At 35.3% G+C, this 25795-nt stretch overlaps 1 protein-coding gene across 9 annotated transcripts in view; it reads right to left on the bottom strand.

Moving 5' to 3' along the window:
- The window catches only part of PCDH7 (protocadherin 7), a 413030-nt gene that overhangs the window by 381038 nt on the left and 6197 nt on the right, over window positions 1–25795 (bottom strand). Inside the window, exon 2 of one of the 9 annotated variants that reach the window (XM_073891506.1) lies at window positions 4546–4602. The exons of 7 other annotated variants lie outside the window; for them this stretch is intronic. In XM_073891506.1, the coding sequence (XP_073747607.1) occupies window positions 4546–4602 (57 nt within the window). Of the gene's footprint in view, window positions 1–4545; window positions 4603–18829; window positions 20227–25795 lie in introns of those variants that run through there. One more of the 9 variants, XM_025887771.2, reaches the window with a different exon arrangement.

The following is a 25795-nucleotide window of genomic DNA, read 5'->3' as shown; positions in this document are numbered from 1 at the left end:
CAGGTCATGATCTCAGGGTCCTGGGATCGAGTCCCACATTGGGCTCCCTGCTCAGTGGGGAATCTGCTTCTCCCTCTGTGCTCTCACTTCCCCCAGATCTTTAAAATGAAAGAAAGAAAGGAAGGAAAGAAGGAAGGAAGGAAGAAAGGAAGGAAGGAAGGAAGGAAGGAAGGAAAGAAGAAAGAAAGAAAGAAAGAAAGAAAGAAAGAAAGAAAGAAAGAAAGAAAGAAAGAAAGAAAGAAAGAAAGAAAGAAAGAAAGAAAAAGTAGTGGGAAGGAAGAAAACAACATGACAAAAATATTTGCCCCCTCCATATTTGCTTGGATAAATGAGAGATACACAAGTACATACCCTGTGGGGGGAAAAAGTGTATCTTGCGATCTGAAGATACTTTCTAAATGGAAGCTCCTTCAAAATCTAATTGTCTAGCTGAAAGTGAAGTCTATAATGTCAATTCAAAACATTATTATTTTAAGATTTTATTTATTTATAATAGAGAGAGTGCACACGTGCACATGTGGGGAGAGGGGAAGAGGGAGAGAGAGAGAGAAAAAAAATCCTAAGCAGACTCTATGCTGAGTGTGGAGCAAGAACCGGAGATCATGACCTTAGCCAAAATCAAGAGTCGTATGTTTATCCCATTGAGCCACCCAGGCGCCCCAGGCAAAAACATTATTTGGCACCAACAAGGCAGGGTGCTTAGTTCTGTGGGGGACACAATGATTAATAATTTTATATAAACCAAACAAAATAGATATATATATTCATATGTAAATACCGCCAAATTTTTAGGAGCATCCAGATTATAAAAAATTAGGGTTCCAATTCTATAGCTTACAAACTTTCTTTAAATCTGTCCCCCCACTATGATTATATCACAAGTTTCTAAAAGACAATGACACAAGAAATATTTCCCAGTGTGTGTGTGAGGATTGAAGGGATGTTAATAGTTGAGAAACAGAAGAGGGACTCTTATTCTCAACATATTTCTGAGATTTTGATCCTCTAACACTCTAATCAGAATAGTCCAGCAAAGGACATTTGTTAAGTGCTATCACTTTTGAACATCAAAATACCTCAGTAAAATCTCCGCTAAATTAAGCTTACTCAGAAGTAATTGAATCTGTACAGCATCAATTTTAGGATATTATTTTAAAAGAATTTAATTTAAAGACATATCCATTTGTTGTATCTTCTGTAATTTAAAGACAAAATTCTGAATGGCTTGTATCACACAAGGGTATAGAAGTTGGAATTTTTTTGATTAAGTCAGTTTGCATGAGTATTACCCATATATATCCAATAATTCTCGACTACTTTGAAGTTACAGCTCCAATATCTTAGCATGGTCCATGAAGTCCTTAGAAATAGAAACTCCACCTTATTTTATCACCTACTGTTTCCACTCCATCATAAAGGACACCTCTAATTCTTGTACTCACTCTTCTCGTTTTCCTGTCCAGAAAGCACCTTCTTAGCCTTGAAGACTCTGTCAAGGTCACATACTCTGCAAGGCCTTTCTACATCCCAGGAAAAATTAGTATCTCCCTTCTCTCCCATGCTACTTTATACATAAATGTCCCAGCCATTTGTTTACATGGCTGTCTCTTCTGCTACAACCAAAGCTGCTCTCGGAGTGGGCACCATTTCATATCCATTTGTTGTATCTTCTGTATTTGGACCAATACCTGGCATGCAGCACATGCTCAGTAACTTGGTAAATGCATGAATGGACAGAAATAGATAAAGGCATATTGTAGAAAAAGGCAAAAACAGATGCTTACTATGTTTTAATATGGTGAACAAACAATATCTCTGGGGAAGAAATTGCAGATGTATTTCTTAATTTTCCTTCTCTCCAAATTTATACCCATGGTTGACTGGTCCCTATGCATACAGATGAACCTATTCACAGACATCATTTCCTCATGGACTCACAGATGTGAATACTAATTTGAGACAGCAATTTATGATTGGGGTTAAATATTTTCTATTTTTTGCCCCTTCCCCACACACCTGTTCTGTCCAATCTTGTCTTTATTCATTATGATCATGTTCTATACCTAGGAAATTGAGCAATATAGCTCACATTCACAGGATACATTTTTCTCTGGTTTATAGCTAGGTTTGGCCAATGGGAATTCCTGGCCCAGACTAAAGAAGAGGAGAAAGAAGTCAGAGTATTTATTCTCCCAGCCTACAGACCCATTTTGGGTAGCACTCTCCAAATCCTTCTCCTTTCATATTCCATTAACTTCTCTCTCTCCCTGTTCCCGTCAGCCTATGGGTGCAACAAAGTGGCTATGGGCAGGAGCTCTCTATCTTGGCATTATTGACGTTTTGAGCACCATATTTCAATGCCATGAGAAGCAATCCTGTGCCCTGTAGGATGTCTAGTGGCATCCCCAGCATCAACCCAGTAGATATAAATAACCTTTTATAACAATTTATAATTTATAGATTACTTTCATCTATTTAATATCACTTGAGCTCCATAACTCTATAAATATTATTAGAATGTTTACTTTTAGGGGCGCCTGAGTGGCGCAGTCCGTTGAGCATCTGACTCTTGGTTTCGGCTCAGGTCATGATTTCACAGTCCTGAGATGGAGCTGTGTTGGGTTCTGTGTTTAGCATGGAGTCTGCTTGAGATTCTCTCTCTCCCTCTCTCTCTGCCCCTCCCCCCAATCACGCACACACACACTCTCTCTCTAAAATAATCTTTTAAAAAAAGGATGTTTATTTTTACCAATGAGAAAATGAAACCCAAAGATACAGTAACTAATAAACCTATGCCTAAAAATCCTATAGAGAAATAATAATATGTAAAGAATTTCTTATATCCAAGTCAATAATCTTGTTCCATACCGGCTTTGAACTAAACTTCCTTATATTACTATTTGCCTAAATTCCAGACATCACCGGGGCCATTAAGTTTCACATGAAATGGAAAAGTCATAATGGAGTTCTCTGGGCATTATGTTAAATGTGAGTCATGTAGTTAGTCATCTATTATCTCTTTTTCTTCCCCTTAAGAAGAATAATGTTGCAGTCATGTTGTATTGACAGTTGGAATCTTCTTCAAAGATAATGTATTCTGAACATCTTCTACAAAAATGCCCACCAGGATTACAATAGAAAAATAGAATATCTCCAGGCATGCTCATGTATTTGATCATTTTATGTTAAATCAAGAAAGATGCTTAATGCATTTCAGAGTTTCAGAGACTGCTTCTATCTTTCCTCTCCTCTGCCCGCTACCACAGTTACTGTAGAAAACCTGGACCCATTGAAATTTGCTCATTCAGACAAAAAGACAAAAACTGCTACTGGACTTTAAGAAACTAAGTGATGTTAACATATGTGTGCCGTGAGAAGTTCAGATATCAAAAAAGGAACAGGTAATGTCTCCATTAGGATCTCAGGGAGCATGGATTGACGAGAATTGGTGAGACCAAATCTTTTCTCCAGAGTCAACATTTCTTTCTTTTCTTTTTTTCTTTTCTTTTTTTTTTGAGGGGAACACTATCTTGGATTCACTATCTCCAAAGAAAATACATATAAAGTCTAAACATGTCATTTCTTGCGTCGATAACTACTAGTCCAGTCATAGTATGGGCTCTGCAGTCCAACAGATCATAAGCCAGGGTAGTTAGAGAGAGAGTAATTATGACCAGTGCTAGATATAATTACATTCTCCTGCCCTCAAGTTACCCCTGCTGTCATGTTGTCCCTCTAATGGCATCACTGTCAGGCCAAATCCTAGAGAGTAAAGTCACTATCTTTTGTTGAGTTCCAAAATGTACCAGTATCTGTGTATCCATCATCTCATTTAACCCCCACAACACCCTTACAAAGCAGACATTGGTATCTTCCAATTACTAGAATATTGATGTCCAAAGAGGAATCAGATCTACTCCACCTCAAAACTAGTCTCTCCACCTTCACTGCCTCTGGTTGAGTAAATCAGACCCTATCTATCAACAATCATATTATTTGTACATAATAGACACATTATATGTTGAGTAAAGAAACGGTTTGAAAAGTTGCTCCAGTCTTATGGTCCTATTAAAGTTAAGAGTGGAAATCACGAAATCGTCAATCATATTTCTGGTCACATCTCAAAAATCTGATGGGTCCACTTGTGGAACTAAGCTTTTCATCTTACAGAAACAAGAAAACTGATCATTTCAACTTTTTCTATATTAAAATTTTTTCAAATATAGATAAATTGTTTTGAGGGAAAATTAAGATATAGTAGAAGTAACAATGAAATATCTATTGGGTGATAAATTAAAATGTTGAGATTACACAAGAAAAAAAAAGTCCAACTAGAGACTGCCCAAATAACATTTTGTGGTTTGTAAAATGTGGTTATCAAATTTTTGGAATGCTTGCCTATCAGACCTATAGAATAATGCCCCTTCCTCCTACCCCAGCCGTGAAGATGTCCACATCCTAACCCTGTGAATATATGAATATGTTACCTTACATGGCAAAGGGGAATTAAAATTGTAAGTGAAATTAAAGTTTTAATCAACTGACCTTAAAATAAGGAGATTTTCCTGGATTATCCAAGTAGCCCAATGCAATCACAGTGTCCTTAAATACATAAGAGAGGCAGCAGAGTCAGAATGGTATGGACATGAAAATGACTACCAGTTATTTATTGCTGGCTCTGAAGATGGAAGATGGTCAAGAGCCAAAGAATGCAGGCAGGCTCTGGAAGCTGGAAAAAATACAAGAAAATGGCTTCTCCTTCCACCTTCCGAAAAAAGCAGCAGAGCCCTGCCAACACATTGATTATAGCCTAGTGAGACCCACTTCAGACTTCTGACCATCAGAACCCTAAGAAATAAATGTTTGTTGCTTAAGCCACCATGTTCACAATAATTTGTTACAAGGGCAGTGGGAAACTAATGTTACACTAAAGTAAAGACTGGAAGACACCTGGAAAATTATGGTTAGATGCATCAGCCAATATCCCAGAGGACATAAACTTTCCTGGTTAAATAGTATCATAATGCCTCTGTTTTCTTAGACACAGTTTGAAGTTAACTATATAAAGCATATTGAAATATTTTATCTTTACAAAGATGGTTTTAGCCAACACCTTTTTAAAAACCATAATACAGATTGCCATAATGGAGTAACACTCAAAAATGCATTGAAATACTTAAAGTATTAAGGCACATCATATATCTTGTTCAAATGATTAATTATACTGCTCTATTATGATTCATGAAAGAATCCACCATGACACCTGTGGTACAAATGACCCACTGATAAAAATAGCCTGGATTATTAAATCCTCAAAAGTCTGCTGCAACAAACATCTATGTATGGTTTACTAGACTCTACCCAATTAAAATCTTGGAAAACAAAGAAAAGAAGAGGAAAAAAAGAAGGAAGGAAGGAAGGAAAAAAAAAATGCTTCTCTTCCTTCAGCCAGCCTTAGATATTTGAAATAGCCATTGTTAGCTGGAATGTTTTTGCAAGTCAATTTCCAATTCCTACAAATAGTTGCTATTATTAACATATTAAACCACAAATATCCACCAATGTAAATGTACTCTTAATAAAATATTTCAACCATTACCCTGAGGGAATTATACAGAGATTCTGCAAGTTTTTGTAGAAAGTAAATGAGGTAGATTTCAGGAACAGTTACTGAAAATAAGGCCTCAGGAGACTGGAAAAGTGGGTACTATAGAATTCTAAAAGCCTACGGCACAGAGATGCCAAAACATAGAAGAAGTATTACAACCAAGACTGACAGTACTAAGTTGCCCATTCCAGAAGATCTACTCCTCTGTTCTCCTTTCATACTGTGGGCCTCACAACTGAAGCTAATTCCCAAAAAATCAATCTGGTTGTTCGTCCAATAAGTAACTTCCTTTTTGGGTCTTTTACCATGAGGCTGGACAAGGACATTTTACAAATGTGGTCCTACTGCGGCTTTTTTAAATACTTTTTAGTATTTATATTATATTATATTTTAGAAATATAACTTAGAATTTTTAAATTATCATCTAAAATAGGGTTATCAGTCTCTGTTACCTCTTGGAAGTGTGGTGCTTGCAGACCAAAATTTACTCTAGGGTTTTAAAAGAGACTATTATTTCTTTAGAGGAAAATATTGTGTATGTGTATATATTTATGTTTATGTTCATATCTATATATATGTGAACTCAGTACATATATGTATATACATGTATGTATGTATGTGTGTGTATGTAGTATAAATGGGGTAATCTGACCCTGAGTGACGGAGTGGCATTGGCACTAAACAAGGGATACCTTACTGCCACCGGGACACAAAACCAGAGGTCTGTCGTGAAGTGACATCTTTAAGAGATCAAGGGACCAAGAATGATAGGAGAAACTACAACCAGGTTGTTTTGTTTCCCAGTGTTTTCCTCTGTATTCTGGATAGCGTCTCATATGAATCCTTTCATGAGGAAGTCTCACATCAGGCTTTTTGTTCATGCAGAATCCACCAGAATAGAAATATAACTTAGAGAGGCAATCTTAAAAGCTGTCATCGACCAGTCACTTACACAGGACCATCTAAAAGCCAGCTGATAACAAGTACCAGTTTAATAGAAGACATGATAGGTGCTCAGGGGAGAGGGAGAGCACTAGAAGAAATGAAAAGGACCTAAAAATAATTAGAAATTGTAAAAAAAAAATCATTATGATTTTTCTTGGGAAACCCCAGGGATATAACTCTTTTGATAATCAATGCATAAAATAAATACAAGATATAAACATACAAGCTTACATGACTATTTTTAGGAAAATATAACTTATGACTCAGATGAGTTGCTGTATTTTTCAAAGTTGCCTGGAGAGGGTGTAAATATTCCAGTAATGTTGCCGTGATTAAAAACGTCTATATAACTCCTCTTTTGGAAATCGCTTGGCAGCCTGTGTCTCTTTCCTTTCAATCTCTACAATGATAGTAACAGTTCCCATCTGAAGGTGAGTTGACATCAGCAAATTACTAAAAGTCATTCAGAGCCAAGTGTGAAGGATTCAGAGTGAACAGTTACAGTGAATAAGTTCAGTTTTTGGTCAAAATCACAGAATGGCTAAAAAGCAGTGAGGCTAACTGAATTGCTCATTAAGTGTTTCTAATTTTAACAGTCAAAGAAAAAAATTCATTAGAGATGCATAAAAAGCAAAAACCTGTTTAAATATAAAGGAGGATGGGGTGTGGAGAAAATACATTCCAATTCCGATCCAATGAGAATAGTTAATGCCCTATGGCCAAGGTTGCAAGACTGATGCAGAAGAAATAAATTATAGCCAAATTATAACTTCCTTGTGAGGTAATTGTCAATTGTCAGCCTCCCTAGGAATCACTAAATCCTTCCCAGGGTATGTATAGCTCCTCTCATAACCCCTAACCGTACTACAGTATAATTATTCCTTTGCCAGTCTGTCTCCTCCACAAGACTCTGAGCCCCTGCCTTACATTCCAAATACAATGGGACATCAATAATCGGGCATTAAATAAATGAATGAAGAAGACTCATTTGGACACGTAACCTCCAGTTGTCTTACTTAAGGTCTTTCCTGATTTCATGATCATATAGGTTGGTAGGAGCACATCTTAAGCAAACTTTGAGTTCTACCTTTGCTTTTAATAATTTGTAGTTATGCCATCAAGGCATATTGGGAATCCCAAATTTGTTAGTCCTTTGTAGCTTTCTCAGTGCGACTGAGATACAAAAACTTTAAAAAAAAAATTCAGTGTTTAAAATATTCTTATCACTTCTCCGCTTGGTACTCACTGACATCTGACTACGTCTGAGACAGTGAGAAAACTCAGCCTGCTTGGTGGGAAAAATGAAGATAGAGCAAGTGTAAAAGCTTACAGGATGCCGGAAGAGAAAAGAGCAACACCTCAGGTATCATAAACTGACTCTGCTGTAGAGAATCCTGAAGGATCGAGGGAGACACGGATTGCCTACCGTACAATGTCTTCTAGGAGACGGCCGAATGCAGAATGTCCGCTTCACTATCATTATTCTAGCAATCTCCCTCCACAACTTGAAACCTAGTGAGATGGTTAATAACTTTTCTAAAAGCAGCTTTCAAAAGTGCCAGTATGCCTCCAAAATTTCAATGCTCACTGATTATTATTATTAGTTTGCAAAGATAAATGTGTGACTCATTTAAAAACAAAATAGTTTGACTTTGTGAGGGTATGCGAAAGTGCACTCCTGTGTGTGTGTGAAAGAAAGAGACTGAGAGATTGGAGGGCTGAAGGATCACAGAATGTTATCTTTTACCCTCTAACACTTTCCTCAAAGCTTGAAATTTTTTTCAGAGCTTTTCAATTAAAAGTTTAGGGGGGCAATGTAGGCAATCATGAAAGTACAGAAAAGGTACAACTTCCTATCTTTATTCCCTTAATACTTTTATTTTTTACTATCTTTTGCCTTTGATGAAAAACTTCCTCCCCACCCATCTTTTTCAATTATTCAAAAAAAAAAAAAAAGGCCCCAGTATGAAACCAGCTGAAATGAGAAAAAAAAAAATTCAGCCAAATATTTTTTTGGCCCCTTGAACAAAACCCTCCTTTTATTTTTCTTTTTCTAACTTGAGACTTTCCTCTCCAGTTCTGAAGTATGTTTCTTTTCCTATCTTCAATAAGACATTTTTTGCTTTTACTGAAAGTGATAAAATAATATGTCTTCAATTCTCCTGCAGATGAGTGCTAGGAATAAAATGACAACATAACGCTTAATTTTGATAAGATAGTCTTATAAAAAAAACCAAAACTAATTCTTCTAAGAAAATAGGTTGGCTGGGCGCCTGGGTGATTCAGTCATTAAGCGTCTGCCTTCGGCTCAGGTCATGATCCCAGGGTCCTGGGATCGAGTCCCACATCGGGCTCCCTGCTCAGCGGGAAGCCTGCTTCTCCCTCTCCCACTCCCCCTGCTTGTGTTCCCTCTCTCGCTGTCTCTCTCTGTCAAATAAATAAATAAAATCTTTAAAAAAGAAAATAGGTTGGCTGCAGCTTTTAGAACCATCACTTCGTTCTGGCTTAATCTCCCTCCATCCTCCCCAAAGATTGTTTACCATAATATGTAATAAAAATTACATTCATCCAATAGCCAATGATTCACTGTTTGATTTTTACAGCTTCTTACCTTTCCCATGGAGAGACAAATAAGTTAGAAACACGAGATAAAGAAAAGTTGAGTGATCTGCTCAACTTCAGAGATCAAGACCAAAATAAATCTTATAAAATCTGCATCTGCCTCTCAGCCAGATTGTAGCCACTAATGTGGAGGCATATTGTGTGGTAAGGCATGCTTTTAGATGTGAGGATCTTTCTGCATTTCAACATCTCTTTATAGGAAGCAGAATGTGATGAATAGTTTCTTTCTTTCTGACGCTTAACAAAAGCAAAACTAAATTCACAACTCAAATGGCAGAGCTCTTACTAATGCTACAAATCCAAAAAGCACCACACAGGTCATCTGTGAACACAAGGTAAGTTGCACAAGCATGCAGGACACAATAATTGAGGGCTAGAAATATGGCTGGATTTCCTTTGTGTAGGCTTCACACAAATCACTCTCCTTTTCTTTGCATGGCGGCTATGTGGCCTGAAATGTAGAACTGAGCATTGCTGATGTAGAGACGAGAAAGGTAGACAGACATATTTGTATAGATGATAAAAGTACTATGTACAATGAATTTATTTTATAAGCCGTATCTGTTCTTCCTTCACATTGCACATCCACGGTCAACTGTAATGTGACACAGTGGGGACACTTTATGTCCCTTAAGGATGTCACATCCTCTAATGATTAGCAAACAATATTGTATGTAATATTTAAAAGCATAAGCATATAGGAAAACAAAGATCTTCATTAAACCACTTCTCAGGCTTAAACAGAGCAGTTACATGATTATAAATGTTTCTTTGCCATTAGGAGTCCCTGCCTCGTGCTGTAGTAACAACTGTCTTGTTTTACAAAAAAAAAAAAAAAAAAAAAATCAAAAAGTTCAAAATTCATAGCTCTGAATTCTCAAGGATACATAAGTACACATTATTATTACTTGCTTACTGTTTAAAGTAGGTATTCATGCTATTTATTACTGAAGATTCAACACAATCCCCACTTATCTAAGTGAATAGAAAAAAACAACACAACTCACAAGGTGTATCCAGGAATCATTTTTTAGAGTGATAATAATATATGCAGAATTTCACTAGGGTCTTGTAATGTAGTTACGCAAAACACACTGCGTTTTTTTCTTCTGTTTTTCCCTCCCTGAAAGTGTACCAATATCTACATTGATGTTTACAGATTTCATAACTGATTGCCCATATTCAGACGCTAAATTTCAAACAGCTTTCCAGCTCAAACCAAAGGTATCAACTTTACTTATACTCTACTGATGTAGTCATTTTAGAATGTATTAAAGATGCCTGCATTTAGTAAGCCAATAATAAACAATGACTAATTTCCAGAGTAGTTTGGCTTGAAGATGGTTGTTTCCAAATGGGAGTGAAACTTTTAAGAGAATGTTAAAGAGGTGGTCTGTTGGGTTCCGTAAGAATTCAAGTAAGGCCCGGAGGAGACGAATTCCTTACCATTTTATCCTACTTTCTTTTCGTTAGTTGGAAATAACTGCAATGCTGGCAATATTTTGAATACCTATTATTAATGAAACAAAATTCTACAAATTTTTAAGTGGCACCTCAACAATTTGATTCAATAGTTTTAAAGCTTAAAAAGTTTAAATCATTCCAGTAGTATACAAATATCATTTCAGAGCATAAGATACAAAATTACTACATAACAGAACCCAGAGTTATATTACAAAGGTACATGTTCAGAGACATTTATTCAGTTGAATAAATATCCTATAATAAAAAGTGTCATCGACACATTAAGAAAATGCTGTCATAGCAAAAAATTAGTAAATCATTATTTTTATAAAGAATGTATTTCAAATGGGCTTTGGTTGTACTCATTCACATTTTAGGGGACTGAAAACATGTCTCATAAAGAAACAGAATAATACTATATTTTAAGAGGAAAACTATGACATGATATAGGTCACATTTTAATTGAATGTTTAATAATGAGCAACTAATTTGAGGAAAACCAGAATAAATTACAAAAAAATATTTTATAAGGAATTCACTTTTACTTTGCTTTCTTTCAAATGTTGTGAATATTTAGAAACCAAAAACCAGAAACCCAAAAGAAAAACATGTATTTTCTTTCTGGTAAAAGGTAAATAAAATGTATGTTTTAAAAATCTTCTAGGTAAACTTTTATTCTCTATAAAAAGGCATTTCCTATCCTAAATAAAATGGCAATTTATAAAAATAACGAATTTATGTTTCTTGTATTCATAATATACATAACAGACTATGTGAATACTGAGTGAAGTAAAGAATACTAAGATAAATGACAAAAAAGGAAAACATATTAATGAGGTTTTCCCAAGAGCAGAGAGTGGGTAGAAGGAGGAAGCGCCCACTAGTCTAAAATCTACCTTCCCATCTTTTGATTTTAACTTTGGTTAAGGTTTAAGATGGTACTATTAAAAAAAAAAAATTGGACTGAAGGATCTAATTTCAAGAACAGAGTATAAAAGATATTAAGATAGAAAGGTTAAAATATCACTGAAGCCTTTAAGAGAAATACGTGAATCCAATTTCATTCTTCTAGAACTAGTTGACCATAAATTAGACATGTTCTGTCCACTTCGCATACCAACCACTACGTAGTGGTTGAGGGTGTGGCCCCTTTATTTGACCCTCTGCTCGGCCACTTTACAAATTGTGTTGGTCATTAGCAATTACTCAACCCTGCTGTGTGTGACTTTCCACATCTACAGAGTAATGATAATCAGCTCTATTTCACAGGGTAGTTGTACCTATTTAATGAGTTAATATAGGTAAAATATGTTGACCAGTGCATAGGATATGGCATGTAATATAAGTTTAGCTATTATTATTTATGTATTACCCCACTGAAATGGAATTTCAATGGGGAAAGATTGTTATCTGTTTTCATGGTTGTTGCTTCTCTACTGTTTAGAACAATGCTTTGCCCACAATCACATAATTGGCATACAATAATCATTCATTGTTTGCTCTGAAATGGTAACCGTATTACCTCTGCGTCCGTACATATATAAATGCATATACATATTATACATACATGCACACGCACAGAGACACTAGTTTCTTATTAAAGGTAAAACATTAGAGAAAAAGGCAAGAAGTTTTAGTAATAAAGTAAATTAAATGTTCCTGACCTAATAGAGTGTGCATTGGTTTGGAAAAAATAGGTATTACCATCTTTTGTTCTTAATGACATATAGACATGCCATCTCTATCTAAAATTGATCCTTGTGTTCAACAGTTAAAATGCAATGAAAAGTAGATTCAGATGCAATAAAAAAAAACCCTTTAAGTTGATGCCATGATTATTGTCATTTCCCTGAAAAAAAAAAGAACTGATTAATCTGCCATTTTTAATATAGGAGGTCAAATGTAAAATGAGCTCTAGAAGCTTAGAAAGGTAATTCTTAGAAAAAGTCTATTCAGCTGTCATGGTCCATTGCCTAGAAATTCTGACCAAAGGCCAGAAAAGAAGGAGTTCCTCTTCCTGACTTTTGATGAGTTTACCCTGTATTACCCTAACAAAATCACCACTTCTTACATCCCATTGGACATATATATAGTTCCTAGGCTGCTCATTACATATTTTATCACATGAATTTTTAACCTTATGAAGCAAATAAAAAGGCACAGTAAAAAAATCCTCAATGTGTCCGTGGATTCATGTAATGATGCAGTGTATTGAATGCATACATATCAATAGTTGGTGATGAGTCACTCAGAGTGTGGTACCAGATTCAGTACATGTTTGGCAGTTTCCATATGCCATGAGAACTCAGACCCACTGGATCTTTGTCAGACCAATTAAACCACTGGGCATGAAAATCCACTGAGACTGTCCTTAGAAAAGAGGGATTATTAAACCTATATTATTATAGTTTCAACTGACTCTTTCCCCACTTAATTCCTACTGCTTTTCCTTTGGATCTTAATGCTGAAAATATACTAGAAATGTAAGACTACATATTACTATCATCATTTAAAAAGACCTCCTACATTTGTGGAAAACTTCTTGGACTATTTTATATAAAGATTGATTTTATATTAATAAATATACTTAGATGCACTTATTGGTTGGCAAAATTAAAATAACTAAGATGCTACTTAATATCACAAATCCCTGTGAAGGCTGAAAATTGCAGGAAGCATTCAATGATGTGCATAAAAATTTAGAGGTAATAAGCTAAAAAATGAACTTCAGTTGTGTCTCCCTAAAATTCATATGCTGAGGCTCCAAACCCCAACGTGACTGATGTGGAGTTATAGCCTTTATGGAGGTAATTTGGTTCAAAGAAGTCAGAAGGTGAGGCCCTAATCTATTAGAACTGGTGTCCTTTAGAAAGAGGAAGGGAGACAGAAGGCCATTTGAGGACACACTGAGCAGATAGCTGCCTACAACCAGGAAGAGAGTCTTCATCACAAACGAAATTTTCCAGAGCCTTGATCTGGGACTTCCGGTGTTCAGAGCTGCGAGAAAATAAACTTCTGTTACTCAAGCCATCCAGTCTCTAGTATTTTGCTATGGCAGCACTAGCAAGCTGATACTGATTCTCTTTTAAACCTGCTAAGAATACATAGGAGGTATTGTGGACTAGAATAAAATGCGTACCGCAACCTATGTAAATTAAAACCTATCAGGGATACTATGCTAAATATGTAAATATGTAAATTAAAATCTATCAGGGATACCACCACGCTAATAAAAATTCTCAGATTCGGTGAGAGAAGTACGTTGGAGGGGAGATGACTATAGGGAGTTAGTGGACCCTGTTATATGGAGAGGGATGGGATCTAGGAGAGATTCTGTTTTGCTTTTCCCCAGTTACATATGTCACATGGAGATAATAATAAGACCCGCCTCTTGGAGTTGTTAGAAAGGAGTAAATACTATAATGTAGTACGTCCCTTAGCAGAGTGATTGTCGCAGAATAAAAGCTCAGTAACTGATGGCTCTTAGAGACTAGTCATGATGTGTGAAAACAAAATTCCCAGGAAAGATTGCACGGAAGAAGAAATAACTGAAAAAAACGATGGAATTTTTTAAGTGTGAAAATGGCTATCAGATAATATCAAACTGTTACAAGCCGTTCCTAAACCACTTGCTTTACAACAGTGAGCTCTTTCTTCTCCTCCTTCAACAGGCACCGAAAGTCTTTCTGATAATAACCAGGACCTGCTGCCGTAGGTAGAGACACACACACCTGTTGCAGCTTAATCAGGGACCAGCGTAACTTTGAAGAAATGAATCAGGAAAAGAGATTAACAGATGCTTCAAACAAACAGTAGGACAAATTAAAACAAATGTCCCCCAAAGGAAAAAAAACGAAACGAAGAAACTTTTTAATATAATGGGTAGTGAAAATACGCCAAACGTGTAAATGCATCTTAAGGCGGCTAAGAAAAATTTATGGATGACTAGAAATATTACCTTAAATTGTGGTAATGCTTGACAAAGCCCCAATTGTTTTGTGTGACCCCCCCTCATAAACCCTGTCATGCACTCAGAGCAGGGGTTGTTAAGTAAAATGACAGAGGACGGTTTCAACAGGCTTCCGGACTCGAAAGGACTTACACAAGGTCACACTGGCCAGTCAGTGACAGAACCGGAACAAGAAGGCAGATGTTCAGACTGTCTTATCCAGCTCATTTTCTATTTTGCCAGAGGCCTTCGAGAAGTGAACTACAGAATAGAAGTTAGGAATTTCAGGGGCTCCCACCCAGAACTGTTGTAGCCTGACCTACCATCTGTAATCAGAACTGAGAAGGGGGCAGTGTTAAAAATTCAGGTTTCTAGGCTATAGTGCAGACCTACTAGAATTCAATTTCTGAGAATTGAATGAAATTAGGACAAGAATCAACTACATGGCAATAATGTGGCCACTTTTTTTAATTACAGTAGTCTAATAATAATACGAGGGAGAAGGTGAATATGTTGCTAATGCAGTGGTTGTGGGCTTTTCTTTTTTTCCTTTTTTACTTCTTTGGTGTTATCTTTCTCTCAAAAGTATGGGAGCAGAAAATGAATGGAAACAGAGCAGTTGGACATGATATTCCAGACTAAAAACAAAATCCAAACCAAGCCAAAGCACCTGGTCTAAATGGGAGGAAGTGGGTGTTTACTACTTTTTGACACTAATCTTGCAATCATATCAAGCCACGTACTGTTCTTACGGTTACCGGGGCCTTGGGCCAAAATTCAAGGCCACAAACATTTGCTTTTGTCAGACCTGAAATTCCTTTTTCTGATATAATCTCATTACATCCTGGATGCCTAGCTGGAGTTGGAGACACTTGGTGCCTTAACAGAGTTCTAGTCTTTAAAACTACTGAAGGCTACTCATCCTTCCCCTAAGGCTCTAAGCAGAATCCTCATTTCTTCAGGACTGTTGATCTTGTGAGGTGCTGACCTAGTTATGTGCTTAAAGCAATTTACACCAGGGTGTGCCAAAGACTAAACCCAACTCCTTCAGAAGTCATCTGCAATTTGCATTTGCAATTTAAGAGCGCTCCTTAGAATATGGGCTCCTAAGGAGTATTTTTTTTTTTTTGAGTAGAGTTGACACACAATGTTACATTAGTTTCATGTGTACCACAGAGTGATTCAACACTAAGTAGTTGTAAGACATTTCTCAGCACCCACTTCACTGCTCATCACTCCAAGAGCATATTCTCTCTTCTAGACCTCTTTCCTTAGTAAACTAAGTTCATGTTTCTCTTTACAGATATTCCAGGCTCTCACCTTTAAAAGCGACGCTCACCATGGGCATTCAAGATAAAAGCGGAAACTTATACTTTATCGGTGAGCATGCATTGGTACAGTGAATGAATAATATCTGCGAGAACATGTAAAGTGATGAATACAGACACTCATGCCTATGCGTGGGCATATACATATCTATTTTTTTCATAAGGAAAGGGATAAGGATAAAGATAAGAATCTGTACGAGATGAGAATAAGGATCGCAAGAAAAATACTGACAACCAGTATGTTTGCATGTTTCTTCATACCCCTTCAGAATATATCAGAACTCTACTGGGTGGTCAGTGCCTCCCTTACTTGCTTTGCCTATTTACTTAATAGTTTAATTTTATCTTTTTTAAGGGTTTGGTGTTGACACCACCACCAAGGAGGAAGGAGAGAAAATGAGAGTATTTCTCATTTGCTACTGAAATGAGAGTCAGACCCACACAGAGAAGGCAGGGACTCTCGCCAGCCCAGCAGGTAGCCTTTTATCATGGAGAAGTCCACCCAGCAGGGAAAGACAGTAACAATCAGGACACTCAGAGTCTGATATAAAAGTGGACATACCATAGTCCAGTAATCCAAAATGAAGGGATCTTCAGGATATCTAGCATCAAAGCCCAAGCCCTTTGTTTGTTGTTCCACAAATATTTATGAGTGTCTCTTATGTGCCAGGCACTCTACTAAGCACTGGGATTACCATGATAGACGACCAGACAGATTTGGAGGCAATCCCTGTGAGTTTCATATATATACCTTGCCTACCTTGCCTATTTTTGCACCGCCTATCTATGTACACTTGTTCTAGCCATCGTTTTAATCATATGCCAAAGCCTTGCACTGTGTATTAAAGATCCAGCAAATTAATACAATCTCTATAAAAGGAATGGAAAAAAATCACACACATCCAAGAAAAGTGTTTTGCAAAGTTATAGATTGAAAATCATTCCCAGAGACATAACTGTGGATTTACTTCTTAAGGGCCTTGGATTTTTCTAGAGATAGCTTCAAAAATACAGTTAGACTTAAAGCGACTTACTCAATTCTTAAAGTGTTTGTTTTAAATCACATATGGTGTTGTTTACAAATACAGTTAATTAATTAGATCTGCACATTATACCCACAGCCTTTTTGTTTGTTTTTTGTTTTGTTTTTGGTAGTATTAATTGCAGTTTATGACTGCAAAATGTTTGACAACCTGGGACATGTTCTAAGGAGTTCTTCTGAAGTGATTTTACCCAGATAAATCAGAAAACAGACTGTATTCAAAAGCACAGATTTCACAACTTTCCCCAAGTGCTCGCAGTACACTTGAATTCCGACCTGATATTTCTTCAAAGACTTATAAAGTTCTTAAGCTAGTTCCATCAGTCATAAATACATTGTTCCTTGTTTCAGTTTCCCCACCTCAGAAATAACAATGGTGCTTTTCCTCACAGATTGTTCCAAGGAGCAAATGAGCAAACATAGCATTCAATGCTTTGAAACTTAAGAAGCATGATGCAAATATAATCTATAATTTTCTGCTCCATAATCTTCTTTATAATACACTAATTTCATGAGGATAAAGACTCTATTTTATTATTTTTTTGCATAGCCAGTGCCAGTGCTGATATTAGATGTGTTAAAAGTGATTAAACCAGTCTCTAACATTCTCATTTTCTTCTTTAGATTTTGTGATGGAAAATAAAATATTATCTTATTATTAAAACAAAATATCCCAATGCTGAAATTTATAGGGTATCAGATAGTTTGTTCTCAGTCTGTTTCCATCTGTCCACAGGCACCTCCCTACGTGGTAAATTCCAGTAATCACAAAGGAGGCTGATCAAGAGACCCGAGGTAGATGACGATTGGGGGCAAGAAAGGGGGAGAAAGAGGAAATTTGTGCAAAATAGGAACCAATGGTGACATGTTCGAAGATTAAAACACACACACAAATACACACAGAGAAATGATCATAGGCTTCTCACAAGCTTTTTGCTGGTTGATGAATGCTTCTGGAATAGTATGCTGTTGATGATTCTGATTCAGCTAAACAGTACACTAAAATCTTTGGGAGTGTTATTTTTTTGTTTTGATTTAATATGTTTTCCCAGTAATAGCCATAGTTTCCCACCCAAACAACTGCATCAGTGGTTCTGAACCCTTTTCAACTGCTTCCACAACAAAACACACTTTCTTCCATGGCAACCAAGAACAGGAACACACATACACAACTGCAATAAGGATTGCACACAACAACATTTACTCTTACTATATCGGTGATGTACTTGGAATGGTTGTGTTTTATTTCACATCTTTCTAATTGTGGTAGAGATGCACTAAATTGAATCATGCATCAATAATGTGTTGCAACTCAGGTTTTCAAAAGGCTGCCTTAGAATGTTCTTTGTGAAAGTATTTATGTATATCCTCTCTATGTGGTTGCAGTTAGATTATCCCAAAATTCTGGACATTTTCCCTCTATACTTTGTTTTAGAATTGCTATTATTTGTTACAGGATTCACACTTTAAGTTTACCTAAGGAAGTTTACTATTTTTGATGAGGAAACATGACATTTTCAAGAACCAGAAAGTGGTAGTAAGTGTTCTTTCACCAGCTTCTTATACTGGTCCTTGTGCTCAAAACAAATTGAGAACTTGAGGATAATTAGGTTTTATTCAGGAATTTCACTACAGTTTCAATAATATTTCTGAAAATGTCATTTTTGCAAAACTAAACAGCTAATAAAATAAAAATCTTGAAATATATACATTAGAGATTTACATGGGTTAAAGTACATTTCCTATCACTCTACATTTTAGTATTCTTCCAATATTTATTTATTATTATTGTTTTTTAGAGAGGGTGTGTGTGTGTGTGTGTGTGTGTGTGTGCGCGTGGCGGAGGGGGAGAGGAAGAGGGAGGGAGAGAAACTTAATCAGGCTCCATGCCCAGCGCGGAGCCCAACATGGGGCTCAACTCATGACCCAGAGTCATGACCTGAGCCAAAACCAAGATTTGGACGCTAAACCAACTGAGCCATCCAGGCGCCCCAATATCCTTCAAGTATTTATTTATTTTTATTAAAGGGCTTTTATAGTGACAATAAATCACCAAAAAAAAAAAAAAAACCAAGAATCTGGTATTCTTAGTATTTCAAAACTTTTGGAAAACTTCGTAGGGCAGATGATATGGTAAATGTATTATAAATTTATCAAACTTTACACACAGAACACTTATGTTTAGGCACAAAAACACATACAACAAACAGAGACATAAATATATAAACATAGAGAGTTTAGAGGGACCACCCAGTGTATTCCCTGACTTACCTAGAATATCACTTACACAACTAAAATTCAGCCACTCTCTCTCTCAACAATATCTAAATTCTGAATTCTCGGAAGCAGCCTGAATTTATGTTATCTGACATCAAATAGAATAGCCTTCAGATAAATGTACCACAAAAGCAGGAAGCCACAAATTCCTTCTGAATGTTACTACAGTGACTTCAGGAAATCTAAGTGAAAGATTGCAAATGTTCTTAAGGAATTTAACAACAAAAACTTAAGAATTCTATAGCTAGTACAGATTCTTTGGTCAATTTTTCAAGATTAAGGTTAAACCAGTCCATTGGCAGTAACTGCTTAATACAACATTAATCTCTCAAATTTGTTTTACAAACAATACTTTCCATAAATATTGCTCAAAGTCCTTGCATATAGATGTGTAGGAGCACACACAAATACACACAGTGCCATCTAGAAATACACACACAGAATGAGCAGGAGACACTATCTTTTATTCTAACACACTATCTCACTGGCCTGGAAAAGACTCTGATTCCATAGCCCTTTAAAAATATTGATCAACTTAGGATTTTATCAAAAGTTGGTATTTAAGGTATTACAGACAAAGACTCAATAGGCTTAATTGTCCTGGGTCCACACAAAGCTAGAATCTCAAAAGTATTGTTGAAATGTGCCTTGGGACTTTTTTTTTTTTTTTTTTAATTTCTGCTAACCAACTCTTTGAGAATGGAATTCCTGGTGATTTAGACATCCATTAGTAGCACATTTCTTTATTAATACTGCTTTCTTTTATAAGTTTATTTATTTCAAAAGTATTTTTCCTGAAATGAGGGGAAAAAAAACCTTGAAAATCCAATGCACAACAAGGGAAACAAGCAGTGATTGGCTGACACCCCACGGCCAAGGGCAGGCTCCAGCAGGTTTCGGAGTAGCAAGGTCATCAGAGTATGGTGCATAATGGAGCATCATATTAGAGTGGAATTCAGCCAAACACAGTAATATATGGATGTAGACGCATCTGAAAGAAGGAAAATAAAGATTTATGCAGATAAAAAAAAAAAAGCCCGAGGAAGACCTTTTCCCCAATGTCTTATACCCAATCAGAATGCTGTGGTAGAGGTTTTGTTGCGGAGAATTTTTATTTACAAATTATCTGTTTGTAAATAATAAAAATGCTCAGGGGGAAAAAGTTAACTTGTCAGATGAATCCTACTCAGAAGCTTTAATAGTTTTTTTGTTTGTACACAGCATTAGAGTTCAATACAAACATCACCAAACTCCTGAAAATAAACCTTTATTCCGCCTTTAAAACATTAATTCACCAGAAGTGATAATTAAGATTAGTTTTAGTGGTTTCAGCTCAATTCTTCTTGGAATGTGATTTCTCCCACAACACTAATGCTAAATAAAGCACTGTGTAATGTTCCGAAACAGAGTCCCTACTTTAGAAAAGATTCTAAGGGCTTTTAAAATAAATAAGAGAGAAAAGTAAAGCTGACTCAAGATCTATATGAACAGATCTTACTATTTCTATAGAGTCACAGTAAATAAATGGATGGGGAACCTTGCTATAGTCTAGAAATTGCTTATATACAGCTTAAACATAAAGCCCTCAACAATTATTATACTAAATTTCCAGCATAACCTCCACCACCATCCTGTCCCAGGAAAAGAAATGATGGTAAAATATCTAACAGCATTGGTGGCTATTGTGAAGCAATGGTTGTCACACCATATTCAGTTTTTAAAACAGTTCAAATTTTATTCTTGAAATTAACATCCTCAATTATTAGAATGCATATAAACTTTCATACACACTGTATAGAAAGCTTCTATTAATTTCAATTAAAATTATGTTTTTATTGAGGAGATACTAATCCCAGATAGGAGCTTACATCTGTTGTCACGGTTCTGTTAAAATTAAAAATTCTGTCAATTAACCTGTTGAATACATGTTCTAAACAATGTTAAGTTACTTCAATGAGTATCATCAATTGCTATTTTACATAGGGGAAAAGAACCATTACTATCTTTTGAATATCTATAAAATTTGAATTATAATTTCCCCAATAATTTACAGATAAAAACTATAGCCTAAAACAGAATTCTATTCTATTGCAAAAAAGTCAGTCTTCATAGCCAAATATATAGTTATACAGACAGAGGTAAATCTCAGCAGATTTCTGTCTCTCTTGAAAGACATACAGAGAAAGTTACATAAGTTCAATTTTATTCGTAGAGGTAGTATGATAAAAAAAAAAAAAACGGAAGCATTGGCCTCTGCATTCCATGACTTGTATCCACACTGGATCCTCAATAATCTTGTGATCTCAACCTAATTACTTTACCATAAAGGCCTCAATTTCTTAAGTTTCATTGCATCAGTCAAGGAACCAGCAGAAAACCAAATTCACACCCCAGTAGTACAGACAGAGAAAGTCCTCAGTCTCTCTTCATATAAAATGAAGGAACTGGTTTGGATGATATCTTTTAATTCTAAAATGTGATGACTCCAGTGATTTTAGATACAAATACTAAATGGTCGATTATATCTTCTTTCAATTTTATACGTGTTGAAAGTTCAAATATGTTCCATATATTAACAAATGAATATCACAGTGAAATAAAAGTCTAATGGCATCATAGTTGGTCTATTGAATTTATCTGTGTTTTTGTGTGGAGAGAGAGAGAGAGAGAGAGAGAAAGAGATATCAGGTATATACTTTTCCACAAATAAGGTATGTAATTACTCAAAAATAGAAGATAATAAGAAAGAATGATTTTGCTATATTTATCCAGCTGCATGATTTACTTAAATCTATAAATTGACTCTGTGGTCTCATGTCTAAGTTATTTATTGACTTGGGATAAGTTTGAGATAAGTTTCAAATTGTCATACTTGGACTTCCATACAAATTTATATATTCAAGGTAGATCAAATCAGTGGATGACCCTTTCCTTATTCAGAGACATCCAGAGATCTAGGTAATGTTGCTTTAGTACATAGCTCCTGACTAAAGACGTAACCTTTCATCAGTTACTAGCCACTTGTCTATTATATCAGGCCAAGTGTAACAGAAATTCCACCATATGCAGATGCACTGTACCTCCTAAAAGTGTTTTTGGTTATACACCGCAGAATCATATTGTAGAAATTATGCTTATCAAATTGAAACTAGAAGCTGTGGTTGGCATCACTCTGAAGATGCATTTCTACTGTAGTATGTATGGTCTAATGTATATACACAAAGAAATTGACGTTTAGTTTTCTCAGTGCTGAAAACTCTAATAGATGATGGCAAGCCATCCATTTGTTTCCAGACTGGAAGTAATTTAAAAAATAATTTCTGCTATCTTTTTAACTGAGTATACAATGAATATATTGAATACAATTTGATCAATTAAAGAGAACATTATTCAGACTGCATTCTGCAGTTCCAAAGGCAAGGGAAACTATCACTGGACTTAATATGAATTTTTCTTGAGTATTTCTGCATCAGCTACAAATGGGTTTTTAAATTAATGTTTATTCAAGCTGTATTCTCTACTCTTGCCAAAAGTAAAGTACTTTCCTTTCCATTTACTAAATACAATAAAATTTTTACTTGCCAGTGCATTATCTAAATAACAGCATGGCATGAATAAACTCAACAGGACCTAAAAACAATAAACAAAGTAGTAACTATACTTTTATATGCTTACTAATCTTTTGGAATTATATTATTTTTTAAGAAAATTGAAAAATATTTAACACATAATAAAACTCTGAAGATTAAAAAATAAGTAGAAAAATAGAATGCCTCTGCCTTTATTTTACAAGTCAAAAGCACAATTGTACTTCCAAGTCACAAAACTTGAACAACCACTATAACCAGGTTTGCCAAGCAAAGGAAAGGTGGACACTTAATCTCAATAATGCTGTCAATGATCCACATTCTGCTCAACTAGACACATTATTTAGTTGAGAGCAAAGGCTTTTGTTTGAACTGCAAAGGCCTGAACTATGGAAACCTGGGCTACATCATCAGTTTTGCTAAGGTGTGATTTTCAGAAAAGAAAAAAAAAATACAGCAACTCTGCAACACACATCTAGATTCTGCCAAAGAGGAACTATAGAAGCTTGATTTGAAAATTTCTAGACCCTGTGAAAGGGGGAAGAGCATTATTTACAAGCTTATTTCCACAGAGCCATTTAATTTATTACAATATAACCATTAACAGGATTTAGGAGCAACACTTTGAAATGTCTTATTCTTATGAAGATAAGAACACTGTAAACAGATATCACTTCCATTGTATCACAGGTAAAGAACTATGGTAGGGCAATTCAAGAAAATTATAAACAAAATGAAGGCTTTATGTCAGATGAAATCTCTGATTTTTAATTAATCCCTATCATAAGCAATTAAAATATGGCATCCCTCAGGGTTTTCCTTAGATAAATTCAATATCAAAGGGGGGAATTATAACAAAACCTTGTGTTCTTTATTTTATTTTATCTTACATCAAATTTAACCACAGAAAATACATTTTGGCAGTTGTATAACAATTAAAGTTAATATATTTTTAAAATGAAAATAGAAAATCATCTCCTTATGGTACAAACAAAAATCAGAACAAAAAAGATCCTGTTTATTGTGTCAGATGTCTAAACAGAATGTAACTTTGTAAATGGATCCTTTGTCCCCTGACAGCAATATTGAAGAGATGAAGAGTATCAATTACTATTACTAATTACATTAAGGGGAATGTGTTTCATTCTCCTTTATTTCATTTTGGCTCAGCTATTTATTATGGTTAAAACTTTACACATCTTTTGAATACTGAACAACATATAAGCTTTCCAGTCACTTTTGGCAAACTGCATGATTTATACTGATGGCTTTGCAGGTTTTCTATTTTGGTATATGGACTTCTTTGCTCTGTTAAGAGTCTAACACCATACATTAGTTTATTTATAAGCCTATCACTTTGCCTTTTAAATAGGATGCCACAACAGTCTTGATATTGGCTGTCTTAAATGCTCAAGAATATAGAGCCAACCTCATTTGATGAGCCAAACAAAGCTTAAGTGACAGCACAGATCATGTGAAGGGTTTGTATAAAATATCTATAAATCTGCCACTTGATATGTCCCCTCCAAAGTTTAAGATTACACAATTTATAATGCAAATGCCATTCAGCCATGGGACAAAACGTCCTATTAGGATGACAGCGAAGAAGTAAACATTCTGCAGAACGTTCACTTCACACACGTTTGCACCACAAGTTATCATTTTCCAAAGAAATTTCTGTAGATATAAATTTATTTGTGGGTGTTTCTAAGTCAATCTTAAAAATATAGTATTATTTTAACTAGATGTGTCCTTGTTTACAAAACTGATAAAAGTACCACAAACAAAACAAAAATCTTCTTCTAACTCCAGGTAAAGCAATAACACAATAAATATAAACTCTCCCCTTAATAAATTTCAGGTTAAAAGAGATAAGTAACTCAGGCTCACCGGCATCATGAATTTTCAAAAGCCATTTAATGTAATGAAGTTCAAGCCTGTATTTTCTTGAATTGCTTTGACAATTGAATATAAAACCACGTTAAGTCTGTTTCTCCTTATCCAAATAGCTACAGTAAGGTACTCTAAGTAGCAAATATTTCTTTAGGAAATTGATTTTTAAAACTATGAAAGCAATAATTAGTATCTCTTTTCTATGTCTTTAATGAGCCCATCAATCATATCTTCAATGACACTATAAAACAAGTTTTTCTTTTGCCTTAATTCTTCTCAGATTGCACATTCCACATGCAAAGCATATTTAATAGAAAAACTATTATTCAATATTATTTGACAGTCATAAATGTGCTTCTTGAGATGAGTTCTCAGGATAAGAAACATATGGTATTTTATTAGTGGGGTTGCTACAGCATTAGACACAGCAGTTTCCAAAGGTTTTACTTACTGAGTGTCAGACCTTGGTGGGTGTAAAAAGTAAACTTTGTAAGCATTACATATATCACACAAGCACAACTTCCAAAAATAAATTTTCGATTTCTGAAGTTCATCTCAAAATATGCTTTTTTAAACTGTTTCCACGTTTCACTGAAAAACAACTGTATCAAATATTCCATATAACTTTAATAGTGTCAGGATATCACAATGCAGACCAAAATTTTCTTGTACACAGTGCATCAAACAAGAACATTTCTGTTGCTTGGCTTAAATAATAAATGGGTCATGTACTTTACTTTTGCTTATAAACTTGTAATACCAAACATGAAGAATGCAAGTGCTAACTGCATAGCCTCACAGAAGTCTAATTGTTACAGACACTGAAGTATTAAAAATGTATATGCAAACAATGAATCATGGAACACTATATCAAAAACTAATGATGTAATGTATGGTGATTAACATAACGTAATAAAATAAAATAGAAAAAATGTAGTTTTGCATGATATTTGCATAGTACTGAATATTTTTAAGCCAACATTTATGTCAAAGTAGTCAGTATTTAATTATCTCAGACTTGGTACTATACTTGCATGAACCAGCCTCTGTGATCTGTAAAATCCTACATAATACATAACA

Source organism: Callorhinus ursinus, unplaced genomic scaffold, assembly GCF_003265705.2.
Source record: "Callorhinus ursinus isolate GAN/ISIS: 27379988/994484 unplaced genomic scaffold, GSC_fseal_2.0 scaffold4, whole genome shotgun sequence".
NCBI classification, from domain to species: domain Eukaryota; kingdom Metazoa; phylum Chordata; class Mammalia; order Carnivora; family Otariidae; genus Callorhinus; species Callorhinus ursinus.
The sequence above is the reverse complement of the archived record's forward strand: the minus strand, read 5'-3'. Positions and strand labels throughout refer to the sequence as shown.